This window comes from Perognathus longimembris, chromosome 3 (assembly GCF_023159225.1).
Source record: "Perognathus longimembris pacificus isolate PPM17 chromosome 3, ASM2315922v1, whole genome shotgun sequence".
Taxonomy (NCBI): domain Eukaryota; kingdom Metazoa; phylum Chordata; class Mammalia; order Rodentia; family Heteromyidae; genus Perognathus; species Perognathus longimembris.
In genome coordinates this window covers 50,582,559-50,609,862 of record NC_063163.1, presented here as the reverse complement: position 1 = coordinate 50,609,862, position 27,304 = coordinate 50,582,559, and the positions used below count along the sequence as shown (strand labels likewise).

Here is a 27,304-nt window from a genome sequence, read left to right as displayed (position 1 = left end):
CATATACATATATATGGGAAAGTAAAAAAATCAGAGGAAGAATGTGACTTTCCCAAGGTCACTCTCAAAGTGGCTTATGTTTCACATGTATTTGAGAATTGTCTAAGTCTAATGTACAGATATTCACACTAATGTGTGCCAGTATTTATGATTTAAGTTCTTTGTATTCTTTCCTGCACACGTATACTTAAGAAAGTCTGAAACATAACCATGAATACCACTAATAAACAGTCCCTAAATGGGACAGGAATGAATATATAGAAAGGAGTGTGAATATTTACTTTTTCAATGCAAGGAAAATAAACTCAAAATAAATATGATGCCACCATGTAACATTCATTCAATAGTAAGTTTTATGAAGAATATTGGGAAAACATAAACAATATCACTTCAATTTAACCCATGGAATAAGGCTTAGAATGCCCTGGGATTCTCTTATTTGTAGTGACAAGAAGACTAAATTTATTAAAAAGAAAAAAAGACATATATGCTAAGTTTGGGTGTTATGGCACATTTCTCTACATCTAAAATTCAAGAGATGGAGGTAGAGGATCACAAGTTTAAGACCAATTTGGGCTGCAAAGCAAGACATTGCCTCAAAAAAAAAAAAAAAACCCCACCCATCTATGTTGTTGCAACATATGTTGTTGTAGGATCCTTGAAAAACAAAACAAAAATAAAACTTCAGACCACAAAGCCACCTGTTTGACTTGGGAAAACACAACCCAGACAGTTCATTCCCCCCACCCCCCAATTTCTTTCAATCATTCTTGTTACTGCAACAGGCATAGAGTTCACTCTACATTTGAGCTTCTTGGACTAATAACTCACTGTGGGTACTAAGTACAACTACAAGATCACTCCTCAGTGCTTTCTAAAGACTTCTCTGTGGTTGAAGTTTGACTGTTTTTGAAAGATAAAATCTATGCCCCCCCAAAAAAAAAACAACCCACCAAAAAACAAAACCAAAACACTAGCTCCAAGTCTTTCTGTTATAGAAGGAACCTTACAAGGGGGACTGACTGGGTGGTTCATTCCTGGCTGGAACAGAGGCATCTGCCTTTCCTTCTGGCAGCCCCCCCTCGTGAGCCACTCAGCAGGGAGCCTGTTCTCACTCAGCAAATCCAGGCCAAGGCAACTTGCCACCAGCAACCTGCAACTCAGTGCATTTCAACATGCAGTGTGCACTTGGCTGCTGCTGGCCAAGATCCACCTCAGAGCCCTCTCCTACCATGCTGCGATTCCGCCCTGTCTTCCATGGAACAATTCTTTCAAGACTCACACAGAGCAAGATGCATTTAACAAACCCCCTTCCTTTTCACAACTGGCCATGACAGCATTTAATAGCTCTGCGAAGATGGTGCATGACTGTCACCTCTCTGCTTCATTACTCGTTGTTTCAGGATGGTACTTGAATCCAATATGCACAATTTAGACATGGCATGCCTGGGAAACCAACCAGTCTTTTGTCCTAGCTTACTTTCCCATTTCACCTTATGGAGCATTTTTTTGCTTAGGTCTCACTTTGATGCTGGCTTTGCTTAATTGCATTACCCTGTTCTGTGCGCTGGAAATGCAGAATTCTTTAGCCATACCACAAGCCACAGGGATCAGACTCACTGAAGACTAAACTAGGACAGTGTCTCTTTTGGATAATTACATATCTTCAGGAGGTGGGAGTCATGTAACAGGATGTAAACATATTTAGTGACTTTCTTCAGGGATAAGCAATGGTTTCATGGGCTCCAGGAGTAGGAAATGGCCCAGGGAGCTTCTATTTCTGTACTCTGGGTGACAAGGGTAAAGTTTCCTGGATAAGTAGGCCAACTACATGGTACCACAACCTCCCTGCAACCCCCTTGGCCCACTGCTGCATTTTGGGAGCAGCTCTCTGTGAAGGGGGAGAAAGAGGTAACTGGACTACTACCATTTCTCTAAGATGGAGTCACCAACAATTCAATTAGAAGGATCACGATAATTCTGAGTATCCCAAAGAGATGGGTTTCCCAGCTTATGCCCTTATGGGAGTTTGCTTTGCTCAGAGTAGTGAAAACAGCCACAAGCGCTTGTAAACACCACAACTGGGAGTGGGGAGTGGGGATGTTTGTCTGTAATGATTGTTTATGTTGGAAAGTTGGCTGCCACTGTGGTTAGACAAATGCTCCCACTTCGTGGAGATAAAAGGCAAGCATTTGCAATTGCTGAGGGGAGTGTGTTCGTTCTGGGGCTAAATGGCATTATAAAACTTCCTAATTAAGCATTGATGGCGATGAGTATTTTAGCATCATTTCTCCCATTTAGCTTTACATACTGGGTGCACTGTTTAGTACAGCATTAACTATAAACATTGTTGTTACTGCCCCCAGCTGGAAAACAGAGCAGTTTATGTGTGGAAGAAAAAAGAGATTATCTCCCATCTGCTCTTGCCCATTATTCAGGGATGTGTCATTTTGTCAGCTGATGGAGGCCATCACTAGAATTTTAGTTAAATGGCCTTTTTATACTTGGCCACAGGTATCAATCAGCAGATTTACTTGGTAATTCGTACCTACCCTTAATCTTACCAATTTAGTCTTTTAATTCTAGAGGTTTATCCTTTTTTATTAGATGAATGTCAGTGTGTAATATTTTATTATACAAATCCACACAACTGTAATTAGACATACGTGATGTCTATTTCTAATTGTGGATCAACTTTACACATATATGTCTGGTGAATATGCCTTAGGCTAGAAGACATACAATTAAACAAGGCTGGAGCGTGGTGTGATTCAATTTATATGATGTACAAAGCTCAGCCAAGCTAATTGATGTGGATAGATTCTGGGGTCAGTGTTTATCCCCGGAGTGAAGTGACTGTCCTAGAAAAGCCCTGGGAGGTTTTTTTTTTTTGTTTGTTTGTTTTGTTTTGTTTTGTTTTTTTGTGGTGCTTAGAATGTTTTGAGCCTCATCTACAAACTGCTAAGAGGAATGTGTTCAGTCTGTGCAAAATCCATTCATGAGATGTGCACTGGTCTGCCTGTGTATTATCTTTCTGTAAAAATGTAAAGGATGGGTGTATCATCTTCCACATTAAGGCAAAAGGCAGAGTCTACACAAAGGCAAATCAGGATTAATTCTTCTCTCATCTCCCTCCCACAGCAAGCAAGGATAAAAAAATAAAGCAAAGCTTTTTTTTCCTACATCTATCAAACTAATTTGCTTAGGTAAATTAAAAGGTGAATGTGCACTTTGATAGGCATATCAGTCCTCAAAATACAAATAACCTTCCCTGGAAAAATGACCCAAGATACCTTAGTGAGACTTGGGTATTTTCTTGCTTCAAGCAAATTTGGAAATGATCTTGATGGTGGTATATTTTGAACATTTCTCAGAGTTATATACACTGTATGTAAATATACACACATATATCTATATATTTTTTCTTAAAACTTGGTAGTCTAATCCAGGAGACAATGCCTGGTAGTGTATCACTGCTGATAGAATCCATCATTTGCGAAAAACAAATTGACAAAATTGATGAAATTTTTTTTAGCAAACACTAAAACAGAGAGCTTTACCTGGAGACCAACTCAGAGACATTAAGTTGGAGAAGAGAGGTCTCCTAGAACTTCTAAGGCTTTATTTCTCAAACTATCAAAAACCAATCTGCTTGTGGATAATTTTAAAGAGACATGAATAATGCCCCTTGCATAAAATGCTAGGGCCATTGAGTGGAACAGAAAATGATGGGATAGAATTCATAACCCACTTTAAAAGAAAAAAATCATCATCTCCCATAGACCCCTTTGCTTGAGCAGAAGCCAACTAAATAATCTGACAGTTTACAAAGTATTGAAAAGTCAAGTCATGCAATAGCTGGTACACAGAAGGATTTCTGGGGGATGGGGTGGGGGAGGTAACAAGAAAACAAAAACAAAACAAAAAGGTGGATACTTGGAAAACACAAGCTTACCAACACACACAATGCATTCTATTAGCCCACTGCACTTGGAGGCGCTTCTACCACTAATGTGTAAATGCATTGTTTCATCCATCTAAGGAGGTCAGGGTTGATGACTTTAAAATGACAGTATATACTTCTATAGAACATTTACTATGGTGCTATTGTTCTTCCATTTCTCCAAGGACAGAAGAGCACTGCAAATCATCATTTGAATTAGCAACATCAGGCAAATGCTTTGGCATCAGCACCAAATATACTGTCCTTTTAACCATAAGGAAAATTGATAACTGAGCATGTGCAATGGAAAGAAAGCTGGCAAATGTCAGTGTGAATAATGAGTGAAAAAAAGGAATGAGGGGGTGTGGCATCTCAATCAAGATTAAAATGAAACTGATAAAGCAGCATATGGACTGGATAACAAATCAAAAGCATGTTTATCCACTGAAGGAACTGGTTAATGGAGACTGCCAGCACGTTGCCATGGAAACACTGACTGTTGAGCTGCACCATCTCATACCTTATCCAATACATTCCTGGTTGTTGGTAGTAGTCCAAAGACCCTGATCTCTTGATGGTAAACCCGTGGTCCAGCTGAGCAGAGAGAAATGGGGCAACTCAGTGGATCAACATTGTGCTACAGGATTAAGAGTCCAGACCAAGTTGTTCTTCATTAACTAGATAAGATATAGAGTGACGATGTCTGTTCTGCAGGGCAACTAGCTAGTATCATAAATCTGCACATTGAAAATACAAAGGCGAGAAATGACACTAATCTTCCCTCATGAATATCTCGGAGGCCAATTTGTTAGAACAGCCCTAGTTTGTCAAATAAGTTTTTGAATGCACATTTAATAAGACCCTCTCAATTTCAAAAGATAAAAGTACCTCTTCGTAGGCTAGAGAATTGAAAATTCTTTCAATCAAATAAAGTTCTGAAATCTGCTTTAGCCACCTAAGAGAAAGCAGACTGCCCATCCCCCCGCACCTCCCATAATACCCCATGAGGCTTAAATTCAAGGTTTTCATCACTATTCAATGCAAGAGAGAAAGACTTAAGTTTTAAATGTCCACAAATCACAGCAATTTGGATTTCTTTCTTTAAGGGCTGATCTTTAAAAGCAGAGCTATTCTTAAACATGACTTCTGTTTATACTTCTGAACTGCAGAAGTATCATATAAAACCATCAGTTAATTTTCTCTGTGCAATGAAGGAAAATACAATGAGGTTTTCATTGTATATTAAAAATGCATATGGATAATTAAGAACCTGACTTCACAAAAGGTTAAGTAAATAGAAAACAGAGTAAGTTCTCAAAGTTGTTCATTTTTGAATAAGATGTTAACTTTTGGCTACTTGGGAATAAAAAAAGTCAATTCTTAAACCTAGAGAATAGTTTGCACATTCTACCTGTTCTGCCCATATAAGAAGCAACTTGTACACCTTTCTTTAGAAAGAGGCTCATGAGCTCTTTCAAGTGTCGCATTGGTTTGATGCTCTTGACAGTTTCTACTTCTAAATTCACAAAAGCATTTCAAAAACATGCCTGGGCACTAGGTATTCAAACTAAAAAAAAAAAAAAAAGTGCTTGAAGGATTTGGTGTTCTGATTAGAAACTAGGCTATCTCAGTATTCGTGGAAAGCAATGTGAGATTTTTATCTTTTTGAAAAAATATACATATTTTATTTTATTTACAGAAAAAAATTGAAGCATGCTTGCTCTCAGCAAGCTGGTGTGTATGTCTATTTTAATCCACAAAGAAGGCTACATAGTAACTGGTTCTCTACAGCCATCTACAGGCAATGGGACATATAACAGGGCACAGAGTATTTTCAGAACTGATTGCCAGTATCACAATTAGATGCCCACTGATTAGTATGGATTTGTTCAATTAGACTGAAATGCTCTATTTGCATGAGCAAAATGCAAAAGAAGAACTTTGAAGCATTAAGAAAATTATTGGTTAAAATAATAAACAGCCTTAAATGGGGAAAAATAAATTGGAACTGACATCTTAGTCATCGGTTCTTCATCAAGCTGAGCAAATCTAATAAGACCTCCCTCTCCTCCCTCAGCTCTCACAAAGTCCACCATTAAAATGTCATCTCTAATTCCATTTTATGTCTATAAATAGCATTTTAATAACCTTTTGTTTCCCTTACCCTTCTCCCTGCTTTCTTTCCTTTTTTTTTTTCTTTCATCTCCTAACTACTGGGAAAGCTAGCAGAGGGACAATGGGATCTTTCCAAGAGGCAGAATGTTGCTGTTCTATGGACAGCAATGGGCTTTCACTTAATCACATTGCTTGACCCAAGGTCAGCACACCTTTCCTCCTTTCAGAAATTCCCTGTGATCCCTCACAACCTCCAGCTGGTAATTACTCTCCTGGCCAACTCAAAGACTGTGTGCAGCCTTCGTATGAAGTTATCATTTGTCCTTCCTTTGGTTTTATTAATGTAGGGTGTGAGCATAGTGAAAAGAAACAAATGACATTGAGAACAAAACAAAACTCACTATGGTTCAGAACCATACATACATGTGAAACTCTGCTCATGTCCTGAATTACACCTGTAAATAGAGTCCATTTGTTATCAAAGTGGTTCTTTTCCTTTGTCATTTTAAGGGAAAAAAAGTGTCATAAATTCTGTTCTCAGCCTGTCTGATCTGCAGCAGACAACTAGGTACGTAACTAAAGAGAGAAGGACCAGGTAAAAAAATAATGATTAGAGAAGGACCAGGTAAAAATATAATGATTTAACCGTTAATTTCCTGAAGGAAAAAAAAAACCCTGACATTACAATCTAAAAGCATTGTATGTTTGTGTATGTGTGTGCTGTTGCTCACGGCCTAGGTGCTGTCCCTAAACTTTTGTGCTCACGGCTAGTGCTCTCCCACTTGAGCCTCAACTCCACTTCTGGTTTTTTGGGGTGTGTGTGTGTGTGTGTGTGTGTGTGTGTGTGTGTGTGTGTGTGTGTGTTTGTGGCTAATTGGATGTAAGAGTCTCACAAACTTTCTTGCTTGGGCTGGCTTCAAACCTAAAGTCTTGATATCTCTGGCTCCTGAGTAGTTAGGATTACAGGGGTAACCTACTGGGGGCCTGGCTTGCAATTTAGTAGATTTTAAATAGATTATCAACAGTATATGTACATTAAAAAAATCACTCCTTTAGTAGAGGGAGTTTAAAATACGACTCATTATACTATAGAGTCCAGGAGGAGCATACATGAGCATGAAAAAAATTATGTCTGAAAGTAAATGATAGCAAAATCAAATTTTCTATATTATTAAATAGAAACAGTTGTGTGTTATGCTAATTACAGAAATTCTAATGATGTGAGTGAGTCAATAAGTGTATAGAATTAGGAAATTGTCAAATGGCCTTTATAGAATACAGCATTTATGGAATATATTTTTTCTACCTCTCACTTATATATGCTGTCTCACAACAGAATCTTGTTATTGGGCTGTCACATTTGATTTTGGAATGAATATTATTTAATTTCAGGACCACTTTCATCTTTTGATAGAGCCCCCTAGTGTCTAGTGTTTGCAGTTTAAGAGCAGAATAAAGATTTATGCTATTCTGAAAGTAATAAAGCAGCCAAGCAGACTCATTTCTGCTTCCCCGCCCCACTCAGAGACCTGTGGCCTCCCTGGGGTTCTTGTGGAAGGCAGGGCTGCTTCTGAGCGAAAAGTACGTGGGAGGAAAGTGTACAAATGCTCAGCATATAACAGGGTAGGGAAGTTGCTCCTAAAACAGCCTGTGAAATTGATCTTGATACTCTCTTTCATACTTGAAGTATTAACCAGAATAGTGAATTGTACTGCCGGGCTATCCAGGCACTTTTAAAGATTTGTTTCTCAAAAATTAATTTGAATCTGAGTTGATAATCATTTTTAAAAACAAGTTTGTAGTGGATAAGGCACATGAAATAAGTGTGCAATCAGTGTGTAAAGTCAGCTTTCCACAGGCCACCTCACAATCCATAGTTAACATAGTTAACTTTCCATACCAAACATGATAGTGGAAAACTGAGAAATTTGCATTAGAAATTGCATTCCAAATGGTTCAATCATGATACTTAGGAGGAAAACAAAGTCAGTAGAGTTTTGATCTTCAAATATTAAGTGGAGTGTTCTAAGATCCACTTAGACGAAGTTTTAATAAACACTCCGAGGTTAAGTTTCAATATTTATACAGGTTTAATAAAACTAAGATTATTTTCCCCCTTAATATGTACTGCCCCTCAGTTGGAAAATCACCCTGAAGTTCCTGTTCCTACTCATTATAGAACTCCCAGAATACTGTGAACAAACCATTAGTAAGCAACCAAGGCAAATGGAAGCAAAGACTCATGAAAATAAAAGACCAGGAAAAAAAAGCAAAAGAAAAAAGCAAACACACAATGACACTTTGCGGAGTAGCACTAAGCCTTGAGTGGGAGCAGAAAAGCAGTTCTTTTCATAGACAAGCGTGCTGGCAACCCATTCCAAAAGAAAATTAGGAACCACTGAGACTGAATGTTTTGGTGAAGACTTGTCTCTTCAATGAACAATGGGAGGAAAAAAGCCATAGAAGAGTTGGTTTCATTGAGCATCACAATAAGATTGTTACTTGCAAAAGTGATTGGATATCTGAGGATAGGCAAAAACTGACCAGCTATGGATTAGGGTTTTTTTGTTTTGTTTTGTTTTTGTGTGTGTAGAAATAATTAAAGAGAGGGCAAGACCAACTAAAAAATTTTAAACCTCAGCAGTACTGAGGAACACCTGAAAGAGTATGCATTGTATTTATGTGCTAGTCAGTTTCTGAGCCAGTTACTCACACTTCTGCAACATCACTATTAAGAAAACATGAGGCAAAGAGTACGATAGCATATCTGCATACTTCTGTACCATTTGCAACTTCTGTAAGCCCCTGTCAAATACTTAGTAGCCGAGATCTGGGACTGGCCATGCCAAATGGATCACTTTAGTTTCATTTGTAGCTCTAGCAAAGTCAAACAAGAAAGAATTGGTTTTTTAAAAAAAGAAGAAAGAAAAGAGAAATACCCAGAAAAAGAGTTAAACATTCTGTCCTGCTTATGAGCAGAAGGAATGGCTGAGTAGCATAAATAATTTCTACATTTTCAACATCAGAGTGTTTCAAGCTCTTTGTTCAGAAAGGAAAAACAGCCCAAGTGGTTTTCACATTGAATATGTGATTTGCATTTACATACTGGAGAAAAAGAGGAAATGATTAAAAACTCAAGTAATCTGGGACTTGAATATATTTACTCTAGAATATGACACCAAAGAAGTATGAGCTTTCTTTGTTTCTTGGGCCAATTTAATCTTTGCCTAGAGCAGCTATCAAATTGCATGTAGTAGATGCCTATATGTATAGAACAGAAACAACAACAACAACAAAAATCCTTGTGCAGCATCATCAATAAAATGATAAATGTTAAAGAAAAGACTTTCAACTTTAACAGAAATTTCTAAGGAGCAAGACATTGTGACTTCACTGGGTGTTCACAGCAATTCAGTCCCACTGAAAATCATCTGGCAGAAGCTTTTTCCTAGGTTCTGGCTTTCGTTTAGGCTGAGTATAAAGATCTTTCTGCCATTTAAGTCGAGTATAAAGATCTTTGCATCCTTTATAAGGTTCCTACCCACTCCTCCCCCACAAAAAGATTCTGAATTCTTTTCCTACAAGCCAAAAAGTTTGCATTGGTATAGCGTCCAGTGTAGGGGAAGTTTTTATTTTTTAAAAAATAATGAAATTAATATATACTGCAAGACCCCCTGGAGGTGTTGGATAATGATGCACTACCCAGGGAAATAGTCTGCAAACACATTCTCACATACATAGAAGCCCCGTACTTCCTCTCCTGCATTAATGGTGAAACTGTCTAAAGAAATGACCTGTTTCGCTGTCTCTAAGTGGAATCTCCTGAGTAATGCCTGTCCCTTAGGCAGGCTGCTTTTAGAAAGTTAGAGGTAGATATTTCAGATGCTTACTGCTATGACAGAAACTCCAGCTGCTGTGCTGTTCGGCTTGGGGCCTGTGTTGAAATGCTTCTTTATCTTCCCAGCTACTGACAGCTGATGTTCATTTTCAGGGAGGCCATCATCCTGTAGATAGAAAAAAAAGAAAGAAAGAAAAGAGAAAGGGAAAAAAGATATATGAGATGCATAAAAATGAGGCAATATCTTCTCTTAGGCCATAATCTTAGAAATCAGATATCAGAAAGACACCACGGTATTTTCTTACACAATGGTTGTTGGAGGTATGGTGGCAAGGTCTCCTTTCTTTCCTCATCCATTTCACCATTAATTTGCTCTGTTTCATCTGACTCTCAGAAACATGTCTCTACATAAAACAATTCAGGCTTTGGTTTTGAATGAAGTTGACTTTCAACCTTGGCTCTAAGAACATATATTTTTAAAAAGTCACTAGGCACCAGTGGCTCATGCCTGCAATCCTAGCTATTCAAGGGTCTGAAATCTGAGGATCGAGGTTCAAAACTAGCCTGGGCAGAAAAGTCTGAAACTACAGTTATCCACCCAAAAACTGGAAATGGAGCTGTGGCTCAAGTGATAGAATACCAGCCTGAGTGAAAAAGCTAAGGAACTATGACCCAAGCTCAGAGTTCAAGCCTCACTACTGGAACTAAATAAATACTTCAAAAAGAGAAGAAAAATTTAATCTGGTCAATCAAAACAAAATACATCTCTATCTTTCACACTACCCTAGTTCATCATTTAACGTGGAAGTCAAGGAAACTGGCAGACCTGGTGATGCCTAGCTGTACATAAACTTGGGATTGCAACTCAACTGGCCATTTGAAAACCCCAGACAACCCCTTCCTTAAATTTTAAGTCCTCCTTGCTGCATCCAGATTGTCTGTTATTGTGACATATTCCATGTTACAATTTCTTTTACTGGAGGTATCTGCTTGCTGCTGGAGCCCTTTATGCCTGAGGCTGGACCAATTATTCACCTATATTAAACACTGTTGGAACAACAATGGCCAGGGTCCTAAATATATGTCTGTATGCTACATGATGAAAGGACTCCAGGATGCTTGAGGGCAGAGATTGCTTTTGTTCACTCTTGAATCCCCCAGAATCCATAGTGCCTTCCCTAGGTGTTGGCACTATGCCACAGGGTAGATGCTTAATTAATAACTAGAAAGGAATAAAAGAATATTAAAGTGTTTCTTGTTTGTTAAAACTAAAATCCTGGCAAGGCTTCCAATGTCATTCCTTGTTTTCCTCTCCATCATTTTGCATATAATTTCTTAGTTCCATCCAAGAAAATAAATCTGTGGCTCCCCAAACATGATGCACTTCTTCTCTTCACAAGAGCTGTCTGGTGGGGGGTGGGGGTGGTAGGGGGAGTTACTCTTTCTTGTGGATTTGGTCATTCATGTATTCAGTGGGTGTTGACCATATGTCTACAAGGGACCCATCATGGCTGTGACAGGGGTGGGGCCCTTTCTCTGTTACGACCATTTGGATATTATAATATTATTTGTGGGCTATATATGGCCTACAGGCCAGATGGAAGTCCCTCACTACTGCTAGGAGGCAGGGGAAATGGTTCTGCATGGGACTTGTTCTTTGAAAACTCATGTCTCCTCCTTTGTCTTAAAGAGTGACATCTTCCAATGCATTTCTACAATTAAACACTGGATCTTCTCTAAACCCATAATGCTTTTCTTCCTTGCCTCTCGTGTGTGTGTGTGTGTGTGTGTGTGTGTGTGTGTGTGTGTGTGTGTGTTTCTCCTGGGGCTTGAACTCAGGGCCTGAGTACTTACTGTTCTTTAACTATTTTTGCACAAGACTAGCATTCTACCATGGAGCCACAGCTCCACTTCCAGGTTTTTGGGTGGTTAATTGGAGATAAGAGTCTGAGTCTCACAAATGTTCCCTCTTGCTTGATCCATGATCCTCAGGTCTCAGCCTCGTGAGTAGCTAGGATTGTAGACATGAGCCATGGGTGTCATGCTCTCTATTGTTTTTCAGACAGGATATTACTGGGTAGGTCAGGCTGGTTTTGAAATCATGATTCTTCTGCTTTCTCATCCTGAGTCCTGGGATATAGTCACGTACTACCACACTGACCTCGATTTTTTATTGTATCAATTTGTACTACTAGTGTTTTTCCAGACTAAGTGATTATAGTCACGATCTCTCTATCAATCTATCTTTCCATCCATTTGTCTATTTATCTTTACCCTTTAAACTGTAGCTTCTAAGTGTTCTGTAATCATGTTTTTTCCTTCTTGGTGCCAGTCCTGGGGCCTCAACTCAGGGCCTTGGCACTGTCCCTGAGCTTCTTTTCTGCCCAAGGCTAGCACTCTACTCCTTGAGCCACAACTCTACTTCAGGATATTTTGGTAGTTTAGTGGAGGTTAGAGGCTGACAGATCTTCCTACCAGAACTGGTTTCAAACCAGGATCCTCAAATCTCAGCCTCTTGAGTAGCTAGTATTATAGATCTGAGCCACCAGTGCTTGTAATCTTTAACACAGTCAGTGATCCATACCCAAAGGGTATTCAATTTATGATACTGGAGTTACAAAGTAATGGGTAGAAGAGGAAATCATTAACACACATCTGAACACTAACCAGAGAGAAGAGGGCTTTCCAATAATGCACAGTGCATTTTCAAAGCTTATCAGTTAAGGAAAGAGTCAGAAATGAGGGGAAGACCCATTCAAGTTGGGATGGTAAGGACAGATATAGTGCCTACCATGTCCAGGCTCTGCTAGGCATTGCAAGGTGTGGAAGCAAGAAATAGTGTGTGCCCACTGGAACCCTGCTGGTTATGACAGAGAAGGAAAGTACGCACAAACCACGTGACAGAATGAGGTTGGTCAAGTGAATGAAAAAATTGTCACAAGGCAGCTCAGCCTGTGGCTCAGCTGGAAATCATAGAGTAGAGAGCAGAGAGGACAGATTTGCCCATGTAAGCAGTCAGAGCAGACTTTGTATGTGATGTGGGATTCAACCTGGTCCTTAATGATGGGGAGAGAGTGGTGTGTCCCAATGGGAAGCTACACAGTCTGACTGCCGAGAAATGAGCTCACTGGTTTATCTCCAGGTAAGAACTGATTTGTATAGGGATAAGTACAGGATGAGAACAGGGGAAGAGTCCCTGTAATGAGTACCAAAAAGGTCCAGGGGATTAAGTTAGTCTCACTTAGGAACCAAGCAATACTTTCTAAGAAGAAGGATGCTGGTGTAAGGTAAGTCAGGACTACTGTATCTTTACTCAGTGACTTTCCCAATATGCACACCAGTCTGACTATACCTGGAAAGGGAAATTGGATGATAATCATAAAGGATTAGGGGGCTGGGAATATGGCCTAGTGGTAAGAGTGCTTGCCTCGTATACATGAAGCCCTAGGATCGATTCCTCAGCACCACATATATAGAAAATGGCCAGAAGTGGCGCTGTGGCTCAAGTGGTAGAGTGCTAGCCTTGAGCAAAAAATAAGCCACGAACAGTGCCCAGGCCCTGAGTTCAAGCCCCAGGACTGGCCAAAAAAAGAAAAAAAAAAAAAGAATGAGGATTGTGCACTCTAGAGCTCATATATACCGAGGTCCTCTGTGTGTGTGTGTGTGTGTGTGTGTGTGTGTGTGTGTGTGTGTGTGTGTGTGTGTTGGGGGAAGAAGTGTAGTACATAACTGTAATCCCAGGACTGAGGAGGTGGAAGCTGGAGGATTGTAAGTTCAAGCCCAGCCTGGGCTGCCTAATAACATACAGTCTCAAAAATACTAAAAAGGGGGGCTGGGGATATAGCCTAGTGGCAAGAGTGCCTGCCTCGGATACCTGAGGCCCTAGGTTCGATTCCCCAGCACCACATATACAGAAAACGGCCAGAAGCGGCGCTGTGGCTCAAGTGGCAGAGTGCTAGCCTTGAGCGGGAAGAAGCCAGGGACAGTGCTTAGGTCCTGAGTCCAAGGCCCAGGACTGGCCAAAAAAAAAAAAATACTAAAAAGGGCAGGGAAAGATAAGATAAAGGAGGAGAAGAAGGAGGAAGTAAGGACTGAAAGAAGGAAAGAGAAAAGCATTAGGGGCCCACAGAACAGCTAGTAGACTGAGCTATGCTTCATTGGGGTAAAAGAATGTATTGGAAAAAGTCATTTGGGTCTATATAACTGCCTTTAAAAAAGTGATGGATGAAAAACAGGCCCTCACATTCACATCAAACGACCACCCTTGGGAATCTAAGTAATAATTTTTGAAAGAGAATCTAAACATTTAACAATGCATGAAGTGATGCTAAAACTCTGACAAATATTAGCATCCTGCCTTTGGCATAAGCCTAGTTTGGATATGCCTGAATGAAAGGGGGTCTCACACAGCGGTGTACTGTCATACCTTTCCTTTAGCATTATATGATCTAACCATTGCTTAAAAATGACCCCAATTTATATGACTTTTCTGTTATAAAATAGAAGCTAGTGGAAAAAGACAGGCATGCAACGAGAAGAAGGGGCACAATGGAAGGAAGTAAAGCAGTCTTTCCTGGGGATGGTGCAATTCATTTCTTTCCTTGAGGTTGTGAAACAGGGGCAGAATGGGCAAAAACCCTTTGGAGGTACAGGGGGATCTAGTTGGAAGAGAAGGCACCAGGGTGTAGTCACGTAGTGTAGTCAGGGTGGCTCACGTGTAGTCCTATCTACTTAAGAGGCTGAGATCCAAGGAGAGCAGTTCCAAGCCAGCATGAGCAGGAAAGGCTATGAGACTCATACCTTCACTAACCACCAAAAGGCCAGAAGTGGAGCTGTGTCGCTCAAGTGGTAAAGCACCAGCCTTGAGTGAAAAAGCTAAGGGACAGCACCCAAGGCCCTGAGTTTAGGCCCCAGTACAGGCACACATACACACACACACACACACACACACACACTTACACATACACATACACAACTGATCAAGGTATATTGTATTCAGAATTGATGTGTGGAACTGAAACTCCTATGTACAAGTTCTTTTTTATATTTATTATCATTTTTCAAATTTTATTTTTATGTTTTTGCCACTTCTGGGTTTTTTGTTTGTTTATTTGTTTGTTTGTTTGTTTTTGCCAGTCCTGGAGCTTGGATTCAGGGCCTGAGCACTGTCCCTGGCTTCTTTTTTTGCTCAAGGCTAGCACTATGCCACTTGAGCCACAGCACCACTTCTGGACGTTTTCTGTATATGTGGTGCTGGGGAATTGAACCCAGGGCTTCATGTATATGAGGCAAGCACTCTTGCCACTAGGCCATATTCCCAGCCCCTATGTACAAGTTCTTAATAAAAAATAAATAATAGAAAAGGAAAGGCAGGGAGATGGTGATATAAGCCAAGTGTGCTAACCATGTATACCTATAACCTTTGTCACCCCCTGACTAGTACCTATCATGTGTATTATTAGGCCCATTTTGCAAATGAGGAAACTGAGGCTCAGTTTGTTGGAATCATAGCTACAAAGTGGTCCAGTTAGGACTCAGTTGCGTCTGAAACCACACCAAGTTGCCCCATGGAGGGCATTCATGAGTTTGGTGTCTGGCTACAAGAGTTCCATGAATGGTAATTAAAAAATACTGAAATTCTCAATGAATAATAATCTCCATGATGAAGATGCCGTTAACTGTGAGAGAGAATGTGATTTGAATTGGGGGTTGAAGAAACCAGACAGTATTTGGATGGGGCATAATGGAGGCTGGGAATCATTTGGTGGAGAGAGAGGGAGAGAGAGAGAGAGAGAGAGAGAGAGAGAGAGAGAGAGAGAGACAGACAGACAGACAGACAGACAGACAGACAGACACAGAAAGACAGAGAGACAGAGACAGAGAGAGACAAGAGACTGAACATTCACTAAGGGAACATTCCTATGGGGAGCAATTAGAAAGTTCTATGTCAAGGGATGGCTGGATACCCACTTCTCTGGGCATTGCCAATCTGACCTAATAGGGCATGATCTCTGGGGTCCTGTTTGCAATAGCAGGGCTTGAAAAGGTATGACTGGCTATGGATGAAATGAAATTGCCCTTGGCCAGTCGTGTGGGCCTGTGACTGGCACTACCTGTGTTGAACAGCCTGAGTGCAAATAAGGAGAAAATACTTGGGTGTCTATAGAAGCAACAGCACCCATGTGACTCTCTGAGGTAGACTGGTCTCCTGCCAAATAACCCACCTCCTTCTCACTCCTTCACATTGGCATCTTTGCCAGACATTTAGCTTCTCCCAGGTCCTCCTGCCCCCACCAGATCTTGAGCGCATTGTTGGCTCCCTTACCCACTCACCATGGATTCCCTCATCATCCCCCAGCCCTGACCTCCTCCTAATCTCCTGTCAAGGCTCCTAGCAACTCTTTTAGATGCTGTGGCCTGGCGCTTCGGTCTTCCAGTTTTGAATTCTAGTGAAGGTTTGAGCCTCCCTGGGGTTATTAGTTCACATTGAAGCAGTAAAAGTAAGAAAACAACTCTCACGACTTGTCAGAGATGCTTTCTTTATAATGTTTATAAGCCTTAAAATATTTCAGTACTCTTTTTTTTTCTTTCCTTCTGCAATGAAATAATGTGTCTAGGCTAAAGAAGCACCCCTGCCTCTCTCTCTCTCTCTGTCTCTCTGTCTCTCTCTCTCTCTCTCACACACACACACACAAATACCCCCCATAGCAACTCAAAAGTCTGCAGTGTTTCTTGATAAATTTTGAAGGCTTTCAGTATAATTGGATTAAAAGTCATAGCAGGCTTTTAGAGAACAAATCTGTACCTGAACCATACAGATTGATGGCAGAGATTTAGTTAACTTACTGTCTGTCTTGCATCAATGTACTATAATGGGGCCATTAAAACAGGCATTCTTTTATATATACAACTTTATAGCCATTTATTCAGAATAGATGATGTGCCAAAAATGTGCTACGAATTTTTCTAAATGTGACAAACTTGGCAGCGTTTTACAAATAGTGATAGTTATTACCATGCATCCTGGTTTGGGGGAGAGTCTTTTCTGAAGTTGGACATGGGCTGGTTGTGGTTTGAGGTTCGTGGTTTTTGATTTAGAAATTCCCATCCACCATGTGGCAAGAGTATTGCAACTGACAAGAACACAATTAGTTTTCAAAATGGTAAATGAATTCTCCCAGCTGTCTAGAGGAGATCTAGCCTGGTCTCCCTCCATTCTCTGGGGGTTGTTGGGGAAAAGCTTGTGGGGAGGACTATGGAGGCTGGGCTGGGATGTGAGGTCACTCAGTACAGTGAATTTCCCCCTCTCCTCTGTGAGACCGTCTTAGGGGTTATACATCAGGAAAATCCTCTCCCATGATGGATTTTGGGTTTTTGACTCATGGGTCTGGTTTCCAGTCTACTCGTTGCCAGATTCTATTATTACAAATAGCTATAGATTTATGAGAAGCAAGGCAGTCCTGACTCGTTTACTACCAGAATACTCTGATATACTTGGAAACAATTCCAAGTTCATTAGAGTATACTTCCACGGCAGTTCTGTTTCACGTCACAGTGTGCAGCCCTGGGTTGTGGATAACCATCCCCAGCTGCATGGTACCCCAGGAACTGTGACCCCCAACCCCACCCCAGCTCAGTCAGTCCTTTGCATTCTTATGTCTGTAACTCACACTGCACTTAAGGACAGAATGTGAAGTAAATTATTTTGGAGGGAGGAATGGACAAGATTCCCCAAACAGAAGTGGAATTTCATGTCATCATCATTTGTAATTTATGCATGTAGGTAAGTGGTTTTTCTATACTATCATGGTGTGGTTGGGGTTCATGTAACTTCTAACCAAGTCTGCCACACAATGAGATGAATGTGTGCGTGCTGGTGCCGGCACAGGGCTGACTTTGATTAGTCAGCATGGAATACTGGGAGGTTATTTAAATTCCCATTTTCCTTTTTTTGTTCTATTTTCTTTTGGAATGTCTTGTCTTAAGAATATGTTTTCAAAAGAACAATGAGGTAGGATCTAGAAGGCAAGACAAAAGTTCAAAGCCAGGAGGGAGCAAAGTACTGAACTGGCTGTGTAACTAGACTTGCTTTTTTTTTTTTTTTTTTGAGTACTAGCATTGGGACTTCAACTCAGGCTTCATGTTCTTGCTTAGCTTTTTTTTTTTTTTTTTTTTCTCCCTGAAGACTGCCTCTACCACTTGAGCCATACCTCCACTACCAGATTTTTGCTAGTGAACTGGAGTCTTTCAGGTTTGTTTGCCTGGGCTAACTTTGAACTATAGTCCTCAGATCTCAGCCTCTCGAGTAGATAGGATTATAGATGTGAACCCCCAGCATTCTGCTAGACTTGACTCATTGAAACCAGCCCACAGCAACAAAGTTTCTCAAACTTTGTAACACAAACACTGTAATCACCTGAGGACTTTAAAACATCTTGATGACAACATAACAGAACTGAACAATGAAATCAGAAATTCTGGGGGCAAATCCCAGCACCAGTCCTACCTTACAACTCCACTGAGCTTAATGTGTGACTCCTTCCTTGTCTATGTTCCTCATCACTAAATTCAGGAAATCTACTTGAGATAAAACATAGTTTGATAACATGTATGAACATGATCACATGCACTAAAGTGGTTCAATATTTCCATTACAAAAAATGCAAGTAAAGCAGTATATCTGATAATAATATGATAGTGATTGCAATTTGACTTGAATAAGAAATTTTGATTTGAGAATGTCTATTGTTTGTGAACATTTCATCAAACTACATTTATTAATCACTAAAGCTTAATTTAGCAGAAAGTAATTCATCCTTCACCCAAAATCCTGGTAGATCAAGATACATTATTGCTTCTTTTAGTTTTACAGTATTTGTGCCTAAGTCCTACGGTTCTCTATTAGATGGATAATAAGGTGAAGAAATTTGTCTAGGATAAGTATACAGCTATATTACAGAAAGTAACAGAGGGAAGTAACAGCTGATGATGCACATTGCCTCCATATAATAGCGGCATTAAGATAGTCTCTTGGGGGTGAGGAGTTTTCTCTTAAATCATGTACCATATACCAATCCCACTCATAATTTACATTTCATGAATAAGTACCAACAGATGATAGGGTAATTTTCTTGCTCAGACTCAAATCCAGCATATATTTACTAAGTACTTACGAGGTGCTAGGGCTTAAGATTGTCCTCAGGCCATATTTAGGTATATGATCCCCTCTCTATCCTCATCATCACCGCCGAAGTTGATCTTATTTTTTCCTTTTCATGAAAGGTTCTAGGGAGTGAAATGACTTGCTCGGGTTAGTGGGGATGAGGGTGGGCTAGAATCTCTCTATTCCTGTCCCATGTACTTGGTTGCATATTAATGATGCCTGTAGCTCATCTGCCTCATTGGCACCAGCAAATGAGCTGTCCATTGCTTATCCTTCCTGGCCAAGGATGCTGAAGAGCAGGGTGAGATTTGTAGTGTTTTAAAAATAAATGAGAGTTCACAGGAAGCTCCTAGAGCAAGGTTAAAACAAGTGACTTTTTCAGACTCCAATTTTTGATTCTATTGCCCTTCTACTCTGTTTTCTGTTTCATAAGAGGCTGCCTTTTCACTTCCAAGTCTGCCAGGTGGAAAGGTCATCTTAGAAGCAATAGGAAAATTAGCACTAATGAGAACACAGGAAGCAATGTCTACCCACTTCCTTAGGGTTCACATAATTATTATTACTTTTCTTCCCCTCAGGGAATGTCCTTTTCTGGTGATCAGATGTAATTTGATTCCCAAATGCAAAATGTCTTAGAAAGTGGATATCCTTTTAAATCCTGAAATTTATTTACATTGATGTCTAATTCTTTTGTATGTTGCAATCAGCGAGCTTAACAAATACTAAATGCTGGTTGTGAAAGCACACCATTTTAAATGTATCATTTTGAGACAAAGAAAATTAGCTCGCTATCACAGAAATAATTTCAAGCTGAAATGAATACTTCCTACACTAAATTAGAAGAAAATTTTGTTAAAGCTTAGATAAACAGATACTACATGGTTTTTCCCATATGTGGAATCTAGCTCTAAAGACAATGACTGGAACTAAAGGGGAGGCTCCGAGGAAGAGGAAGTGTTAGTGGAAGGTGGGATGGCAAAAGAAGGGAAGGGGGAAGGTGACTGAAGTATGTATGTATGTATGTATGTATATGTGTGTGTATGAAAAGCTCATAATTAAATACATTAAAATGCTTTGCAACGGGCTGGGGATATGGCCTAGTGGCAAGAGTGCTTGCCTCGTATACATGAGGCCCTGGGTTCGATTCCCCAGCACCACATATACAGAAAATGGCCTGAAGTGGCGCTGTGGCTCAAATGGCAGAGTGCTAGCCTTGAGTAAGAAGAAGCCAGGGACAGTGCTCAGGCCCTGAGTCCAAGCCCCAGGACTGGCCAAAAAAAAAAAAAAAAAAAAAAATTCTTTGCAAGGAAGTAAAAAACAAAGCAATGTACAAGAGTACAGGAGAGAGATAAAAAGAAAGTTAAGAAAATCTGGCCCACACCTATAATCCTAGCTATTCAAAGAGCTGAGATCTGAGGATAATGAATTGAATCCAGATGGAGCAGAAAAGTTTGTGAGACTTTTATCTCTAATTAACAAGCAAAAAGCCCAAAGTAGAGGTATGGCTCAAGTGGTATAGCACTTGCTTTGAGCAAAAAAGCTATGCCAGATTTTGAGGCTTTGAATTCAAGCTCTAATACTGGCACAAACAAACAAACAAGAAAGGAAAAAATAAGAAAGGGGGTGAATAGGACCAAATGAAATTAAATATATTTAAATTAAATAGATATACAACAATGAAAAAACATTCACTTTGTACAATTTCTACACAGTAATAATTTTTTTGTCTTGGCCTGTCCCAGGGCTTGAACTCAGGGCCTGGGTGCTGTCCCTGAGCCTCTTTGTGCTCGAGGCTAGTACTCTACCACTTGAGCCACAGCACCACTTCTGGCTTTTTTTCCCCCTCTTTATGTGGTACTGAGGAACCAAACCTAGGGCTTCATGCATGCTAGGCAAGCACTCTACCACTAAACCATAGTCCCAGTCCCAGTAATAAAAATTTTAAAGAAGGAAAATGAGTAATTTCAACTTTAGCCCCCAACCCCCAAATATTGAGCAGTGTCACACCAGTCTAGTAAGCCCAGTCCCCTCCTCCCTCCGTCAAAAAAAAAAAAGCAACCATAATATAGTTTGTTTGAAACCTGTAAAAGATAACTTTAAAAATGTTTGTATTTTGCAGAGGATCCCTCAAATGTCCTCCTTGCCCTTAGGAAATGTAGAAAATCCATGTGGGAAAAGTGAGATGATGGGTGGGAAGTTGCAGAGAACAAGGGGACCTGATCTCCAGCAAGTGGGACCCTGCCCGACAATGGGGTGCATGGAGCTGAGGAGGAAGAGAGTTACTGCTGAAACAGGATCATGCTGCCCTAGGAAAATAAGCAGGCTAGGTTCTCGAAGGTAACAGCCAGAGGCCTCCTCATTTTAATTTTCCCAGCTGAGTTGGGGATTTTGATCAATAAAGCACTATTTTGTTTGGAGCCAAACTAAGGGATCATGGTTTTTGTTTTTGCTTTTGTTTTCTCCAAAGCCTCGTAGATACTTATGTCTACAGACGCATTTGCTCACATTCACAAAGTTATCTTCCAGAAAACACCCACATACATCTCACTGCCACTAGTCCTGCTGGACATCACCTTCCCACACTCCTGAGCCCTAGTCTCTCCTCCAGGAAACCTTCCATGGCACCCACCCCACTAAGTCTCATTGAGCTAGCCCAGCTCAACATCTGCAACCACCTGATTGCTTCTAGAGGGTGGGTCTGGCAGGAAAATAAAGTGTATTTATGCATTGAAACTGGCTATTTGTCATCTATGAATCTCTTTCCTCTATGATTCCTGATAAGCCTTTTAAAGGCTACATTTCAAATTCAAATGTCCCTGTGTATTCCTTGAGATCATCTTGTTTGGATATTGCTGTCGGCCATTGGCCTTTCATTGGCCTATGGTAGACCAGTTAGAATCAACAGCTGCCATCAGGAGAGCCTGCAGCTGCATTGCGGCTCTTTCCTCCAGCACATCTAAAGGAAAGGCATCATGTCCTGATGTCCTGAGTCAGTTGGTTTGCCAAGGTTGCTTTCTGTTACAATCTTTATAATGAGTCAAATTTCAATATTGTTCCCCTTTCAACAGTTTGTGTATTTTATAATACACAAAAACAGAAACTCTGCTGCACAGGACTCCAAAGCCTTTGAGCTTAGAGTAAGAATACATGGCTGCAAATTCTGGCTCAATTGCAAGTGTGGCTACTTTGGGCAAATCACTCTCCACAGTCTCAGTTTCCTTGTCTCTGCAATGGGAACCATGACACCTGCCTTGTCGATCCTCTGGGCTTGTTGCTAACCTCAAATTATGGTGCTTCCTCATTGTTGCCATTTTAGAGAGAAGGATAACTTTGGTCAAATACCCTGAGGTAAGTGCAAAGGTTGCTAAGTCTTGAGGTGACAAACCCTGGCCATGAATTGCCCAGCCCACGTTTAACCCAAGGTCTATAAGGATCTTTGCACATCCGTACACCGAGAAGGACACTCTTTATATGAAAAGATGCAAGCCTTAGCTGTACATTTCTACACAACTATCGCCACCTACAGTCTCCTCTCAGGTAAATATCACCTGGTAGTGGCCGAGGAAGGCACTCTCTGATGTGGAAAGTACTAGAACCTAAACTCATGGCCATCAAGTGGCATGGCTATGACCCCAAGCTCTTGTTACCTCCTATATAATTCCTTCACCTGTTGACTGGGCTTTCAGCGATCTTTGATCCTTCTAATCATTTTGGAAAGAAACCACTTGACTACTCACCAAAGTGAAGAAAACATTGGATGGGCTATTCAGATCTTCCAGTGCAATAGGAGTCTGGTAAAACGTATCAACAAACTAATGCTTTCATTATAACTGTCCATTTTTAGGCCCGTGTATGTTTCTTTAATTTTTTTCTCTGATAGGATTGTAGCTTGACCTCAGGCTTCCCGTTCTCAGCTTTTGGCACAAGGCTAGTGCTCTACTATTTGAGCCACAGCTCCACTGCCAGCTTTTTGTGGATTCATTGGAGATAGAATCTCCTGGACTCTCCTACCTGAGCTGGCTCCAAACTGGGATCCTCAGATCTCATCTTCCTGAGTAGCTAGGATTACAGGTGGTAGCCACCAGGACCCTGGCTCCAAGTCTGTTACTAAATTCAAATCTGTGTCTGCTTTCTGTAAAAACCCTTTAACCTAACTATGGCTCTTCCTTATCTGTCAGTGGGGATTATGATAGTAATTAGATTTGAAAGTTTTAAATTTGGTAGAATATAATCAATCAGTCCATGCCTATGATGTGATTAAAGTAATGTAACAGAATCCCAAATTTAAGCACTCTACAAGTATTAACTGTTATTATTCATCAAAAATCTTATTAATCAGGGGCTGGGAATATGGCCTAGTGGCAAGAGCACTTGCCTCATATACATGAAGCCCTGGGTTCAATTCCCCAGCACCACATATATAGAAAATGGCCAGAAGTGGTGCTGTGGCTCAAGTGGCAGAGTGCTAGCCTTGAGCAAAAAAAAAAAAAAAAAAAAAAAAAAGAAGCCAGGGACAATGCTCAGGCCCTGAGTCCAAGGCCCAGGACTGGCAAAAAACAAAAAAGCAAAAAAACAAAAAAAAACCCAAAAAGCAAAGGTCTTTTCTAAAGGCTCAATAAAATGGGCTGGGGATATGGCCTAGTGACAAGAGTGCTTGCCTCGTATACATGAAGCCCTGGGTTCGATTCCCCAGCACCACATATACAGAAAATGGCCAGAAGTGGCACTGTGGCTCAAGTGGCAGAGTGCTAGCCTTGAGCAAAGAGAAGCCAGGGACAGTGCTCAGGCCCTGAGTCCAAGGCCCAGGACTGGCCAAAAAAAAAAAAAATCTTATTAATCAGTTGCAGAAAGATAGGAAATAATGACTCAGGCTGGGTGTTGGTGGCTCATGTCTGTAATCCTAGCTACTCAGGAGGCTGAGATTTGAGGATTGTAGTTCAAAGCCAGCCTGGGCAGGAAACTCTGTGAGACTATTATCTCCAATTAACCACAAGAAAACCAGAAATAGATCTGTGGCTCTAAATGATAGAGCACTCGCCTTGAGAAGAAAGACCTCAGGAGCATGGAGTTGAAGCCCAGTGACCAGCAACAACAACAAAAATCCCAGGAGGGACACTGATGGCTCACACCTGTAATCCTAGCCACTCAGGAGGCTGAGATATGAAGATTTGTGTTCAAAGCCAGCCTGGATAGGAAAGTTCATGAGACATTGTTGTCAGTTAACCACCATAAAGTCAGAAGTGGAGATGTGGCTCAAGTGGTAGAGCACCAGCCGTAAGTGAAAAAGCTAAGAGATATCACCCAAGCCCTTAGTTCAAGCCCTAGTATCAGCATGCGTGCACACACACACACACACACACACACACACACACATACAGAGAGAGAGAGAGAGAGAGAGAGAGAGAGAGAGAGAGAAATAAACCACAATTACTGTTCTAGAAAATTCTTTCATTGCTAAAGGAATATCATTAGACCCTTGAAGGGAGGCTACACCTGGGAGCTTAGAAATGCTCAGCCTCAAGCCTCCCATATGTGAATTTGCATTAAAGGAGATCTCTGGTTGCTTGGGGAGTATGAGAAATGCTGAACTGGAGTGCTCCAATGGCCATGTAGAAACCTTTGGGCTACTTGTACTTCTGGCTGAAATGACATAAAAGCAAGACAGGCTCAGACAATGTGCTCTGCCTTACTGATGATTATACAGCTCTAATCAGAACCGGGGAAAGCAGGTTGTAAGGTGGGAGGAAAAGGAGCTCAGGTGCCTCCCAGCTGGAAGGCAGGTCCGCTGGAATCAGATGCCCTCACTGAACAAGTATAGGATCTCATAACTGACTCAGCACATCTAATAGATGGTACACAGTCAAGCACAGCACTTTATAAAGGAGCTACTAGGCCTGAAACTGGTGGCTCACATTTGTAATCCTAGCTACTCAGGAGGTTGAGATCTGAGGACCATGGTTCCAAACAAGCCTGGAGACTCTTACTAAAGGTACAATACCCTGCCCTAGCTCAAGACCTCGTATGGGCAAACATACACACAAAAAAGGAGGTGGTATCATTAGGTAACTGGCAAACAAGTTTTGAGGCAAGCACTCTTGCCACTAGGCCACATTCCCAGCCCGCAAACAAGTTTTGAAAGGAATGTTAGGAGCCAGTATAGGAAAAGGGAGTAAGTTACTTAGCTACTTACATTAACCCAGGGATGCTCAAGGACCTGCACAGCTGAAAATCGCTGATCCACATTGACCAACAGCATCATGGTGATAAGCTCCTGCAAAGTGAAAATTAGACTCCATTTATTTGACTTTGAAGATGAAAAGCTGATTGTTCACAAATACAGGCCTTCTCTTTTACATTGGAAAAGCACTTGGAAAATCTGCTCTTAACTGTCAATTCCACCTACCTGTGAGTACTTGACATTATAAAATTAAACAGGACTCTAAACATTCACATAGTGAGATCAAAGGAGGATATTCTTAGGAGAGGATCACAAGGGCTCAGTAGCTATGTGCCCATGAGCATGTAAAGAATGCTTACTGAAATGAACTCTAAGAAATGGAAACAAGACGTTTTTTATTTTACTTTTGGAGATTCTTTTTTCTTTCTTTCTGTTTTCCCCTTTTGTCACTGTTTTTGATTTCTATACTTTTTGTCTTGTATGTAAGTTTATCTGATTTGGAGAGGGGAAGGTGAAGCACAGAAATGGGAGGATAAAGGGTGAACTAATCCAGCAGTGATACTCATTGGATACTATGTTGGAAATGAATTATACAACTTTGCGGGAGAGGAAAGGGAGAAAAAAACGGAGAGAAAAATGAGGAAGGGGGTGACACTGTTCAATAAGAAATGTACTCAATACCTGACTTATATAACTGTAGCCCCTCTGTACCTCACCTTTACAACCATTTTTTTTAAAGTTGAGCTATTGGATTTATAAATGTATAGCTTGTAGTTGATAGAAAAATAAAATGAAATTAGTACTCATGTGTTTAATTAAAATACATAAAAGAGAAGAAATAAGTCCTACATGTTAAAAAATTCATTATTCTTTTTTGACTAGAAAGAGGGTGCAATTCAAAGCCTGATTCCTGAATTCATTTTATTGGAAGTAGCATGGCAAAAATACTTCAATTAAAATTTTCACCTAGCAGATGAAAGGAACAATGAATCTATTTTCTCCCAATATCTGGCCAACATATTCAGTTTTGAAAGAAGAGAGTAAAAAAGGACACAAGTGTTACTATCTATCCAGTAAAAGTGGAGAACTTTCTGGGGTATGCTGGTGATTGAACACATTCACTCTACCACAGAGCTACATCACTGGGCTATGCAAAACCTCTTTCATAGCCAAACAAGTTGAAGTAAACTTTCCAGACTAGGAGTGGTGTTTTTTGCCAGGTACTTTGGGGATTTGAGCGATGTCAATGACTTTGAGATTTCAGGTTATAGAGTTCTTAAGCACTGGACACATTACTGAAGAGCCTAATGAAAGGTGAGAATGTTTCACCCAGCCCTGAACATACATCATCTCAGCACTTTTCACCTTAGACCTTTCCTATGAAACATGTGTCACTTCCCTACATTTTCCTGGCACCTGTAGGAAGTTGAGGAAATGAGAGACTTGCATCATTTTCTGTATGCAAAGTCGTCAGGTCATATTTAGGATAACATAATTAGGACAACAAGCTCATATTAAGGACAATGAAAGCCCTACAAATTGAATTACCAAAAGATGATTCTTTGATACCAAATTGTCCAAAAATGTAAGTCAGTACTTGGAAAAATGATACAAGTCAAGTGTCCTTTACTCAAAATCTTTAGAGGCAAAAGTAATTCCGATTATTTTTTGGATATTGAACTATTTATTTCTACAATCATAAAATACCTTGAGGATGGCACCCAAATCTAAACACAAGGTTACTTTGCATTTCACATACCCTTTATACACATAGACTAAAGCTAATTTCACACAAAATTTTAGCATGCCTAGTACGTTTTGGCTAAGATGCATCACAGAGTCAGTAGTAGAATTTTCCAGTTATGACATCATGTTGGCACTCAGAAAGTTTCTGATTTTACAGTACTTTTGATTTTTAAAATAAGGATATTCAATCTGAATAAATTTAATTAATTAAAAGATTTTACTTTTGTTCTGCAAGGTTAACCATCTCAGTGCAAAAATTTCATAGTTTTGTTTAGACGTTGACCTACTATTTTAAAAATATGTTAAAATGAACATAAAATC

At 40.3% G+C, this 27,304-nt stretch overlaps 1 protein-coding gene across 1 annotated transcript in view; it reads right to left on the bottom strand.

The window, feature by feature from the left end:
* Positions 1-27,304, bottom strand: part of Dclk1 (doublecortin like kinase 1) — a 327,731-nt gene that overhangs the window by 8,165 nt on the left and 292,262 nt on the right. Inside the window, exons 15-17 of the mRNA XM_048341504.1 lie at positions 25,250-25,330; positions 9,949-10,062; positions 4,464-4,537 (exon numbers count right to left, since the gene is read on the bottom strand). Coding sequence (XP_048197461.1) covers positions 4,464-4,537; positions 9,949-10,062; positions 25,250-25,330 — 269 coding nt within the window. The remainder of the gene's footprint in view (positions 1-4,463; positions 4,538-9,948; positions 10,063-25,249; positions 25,331-27,304) is intronic.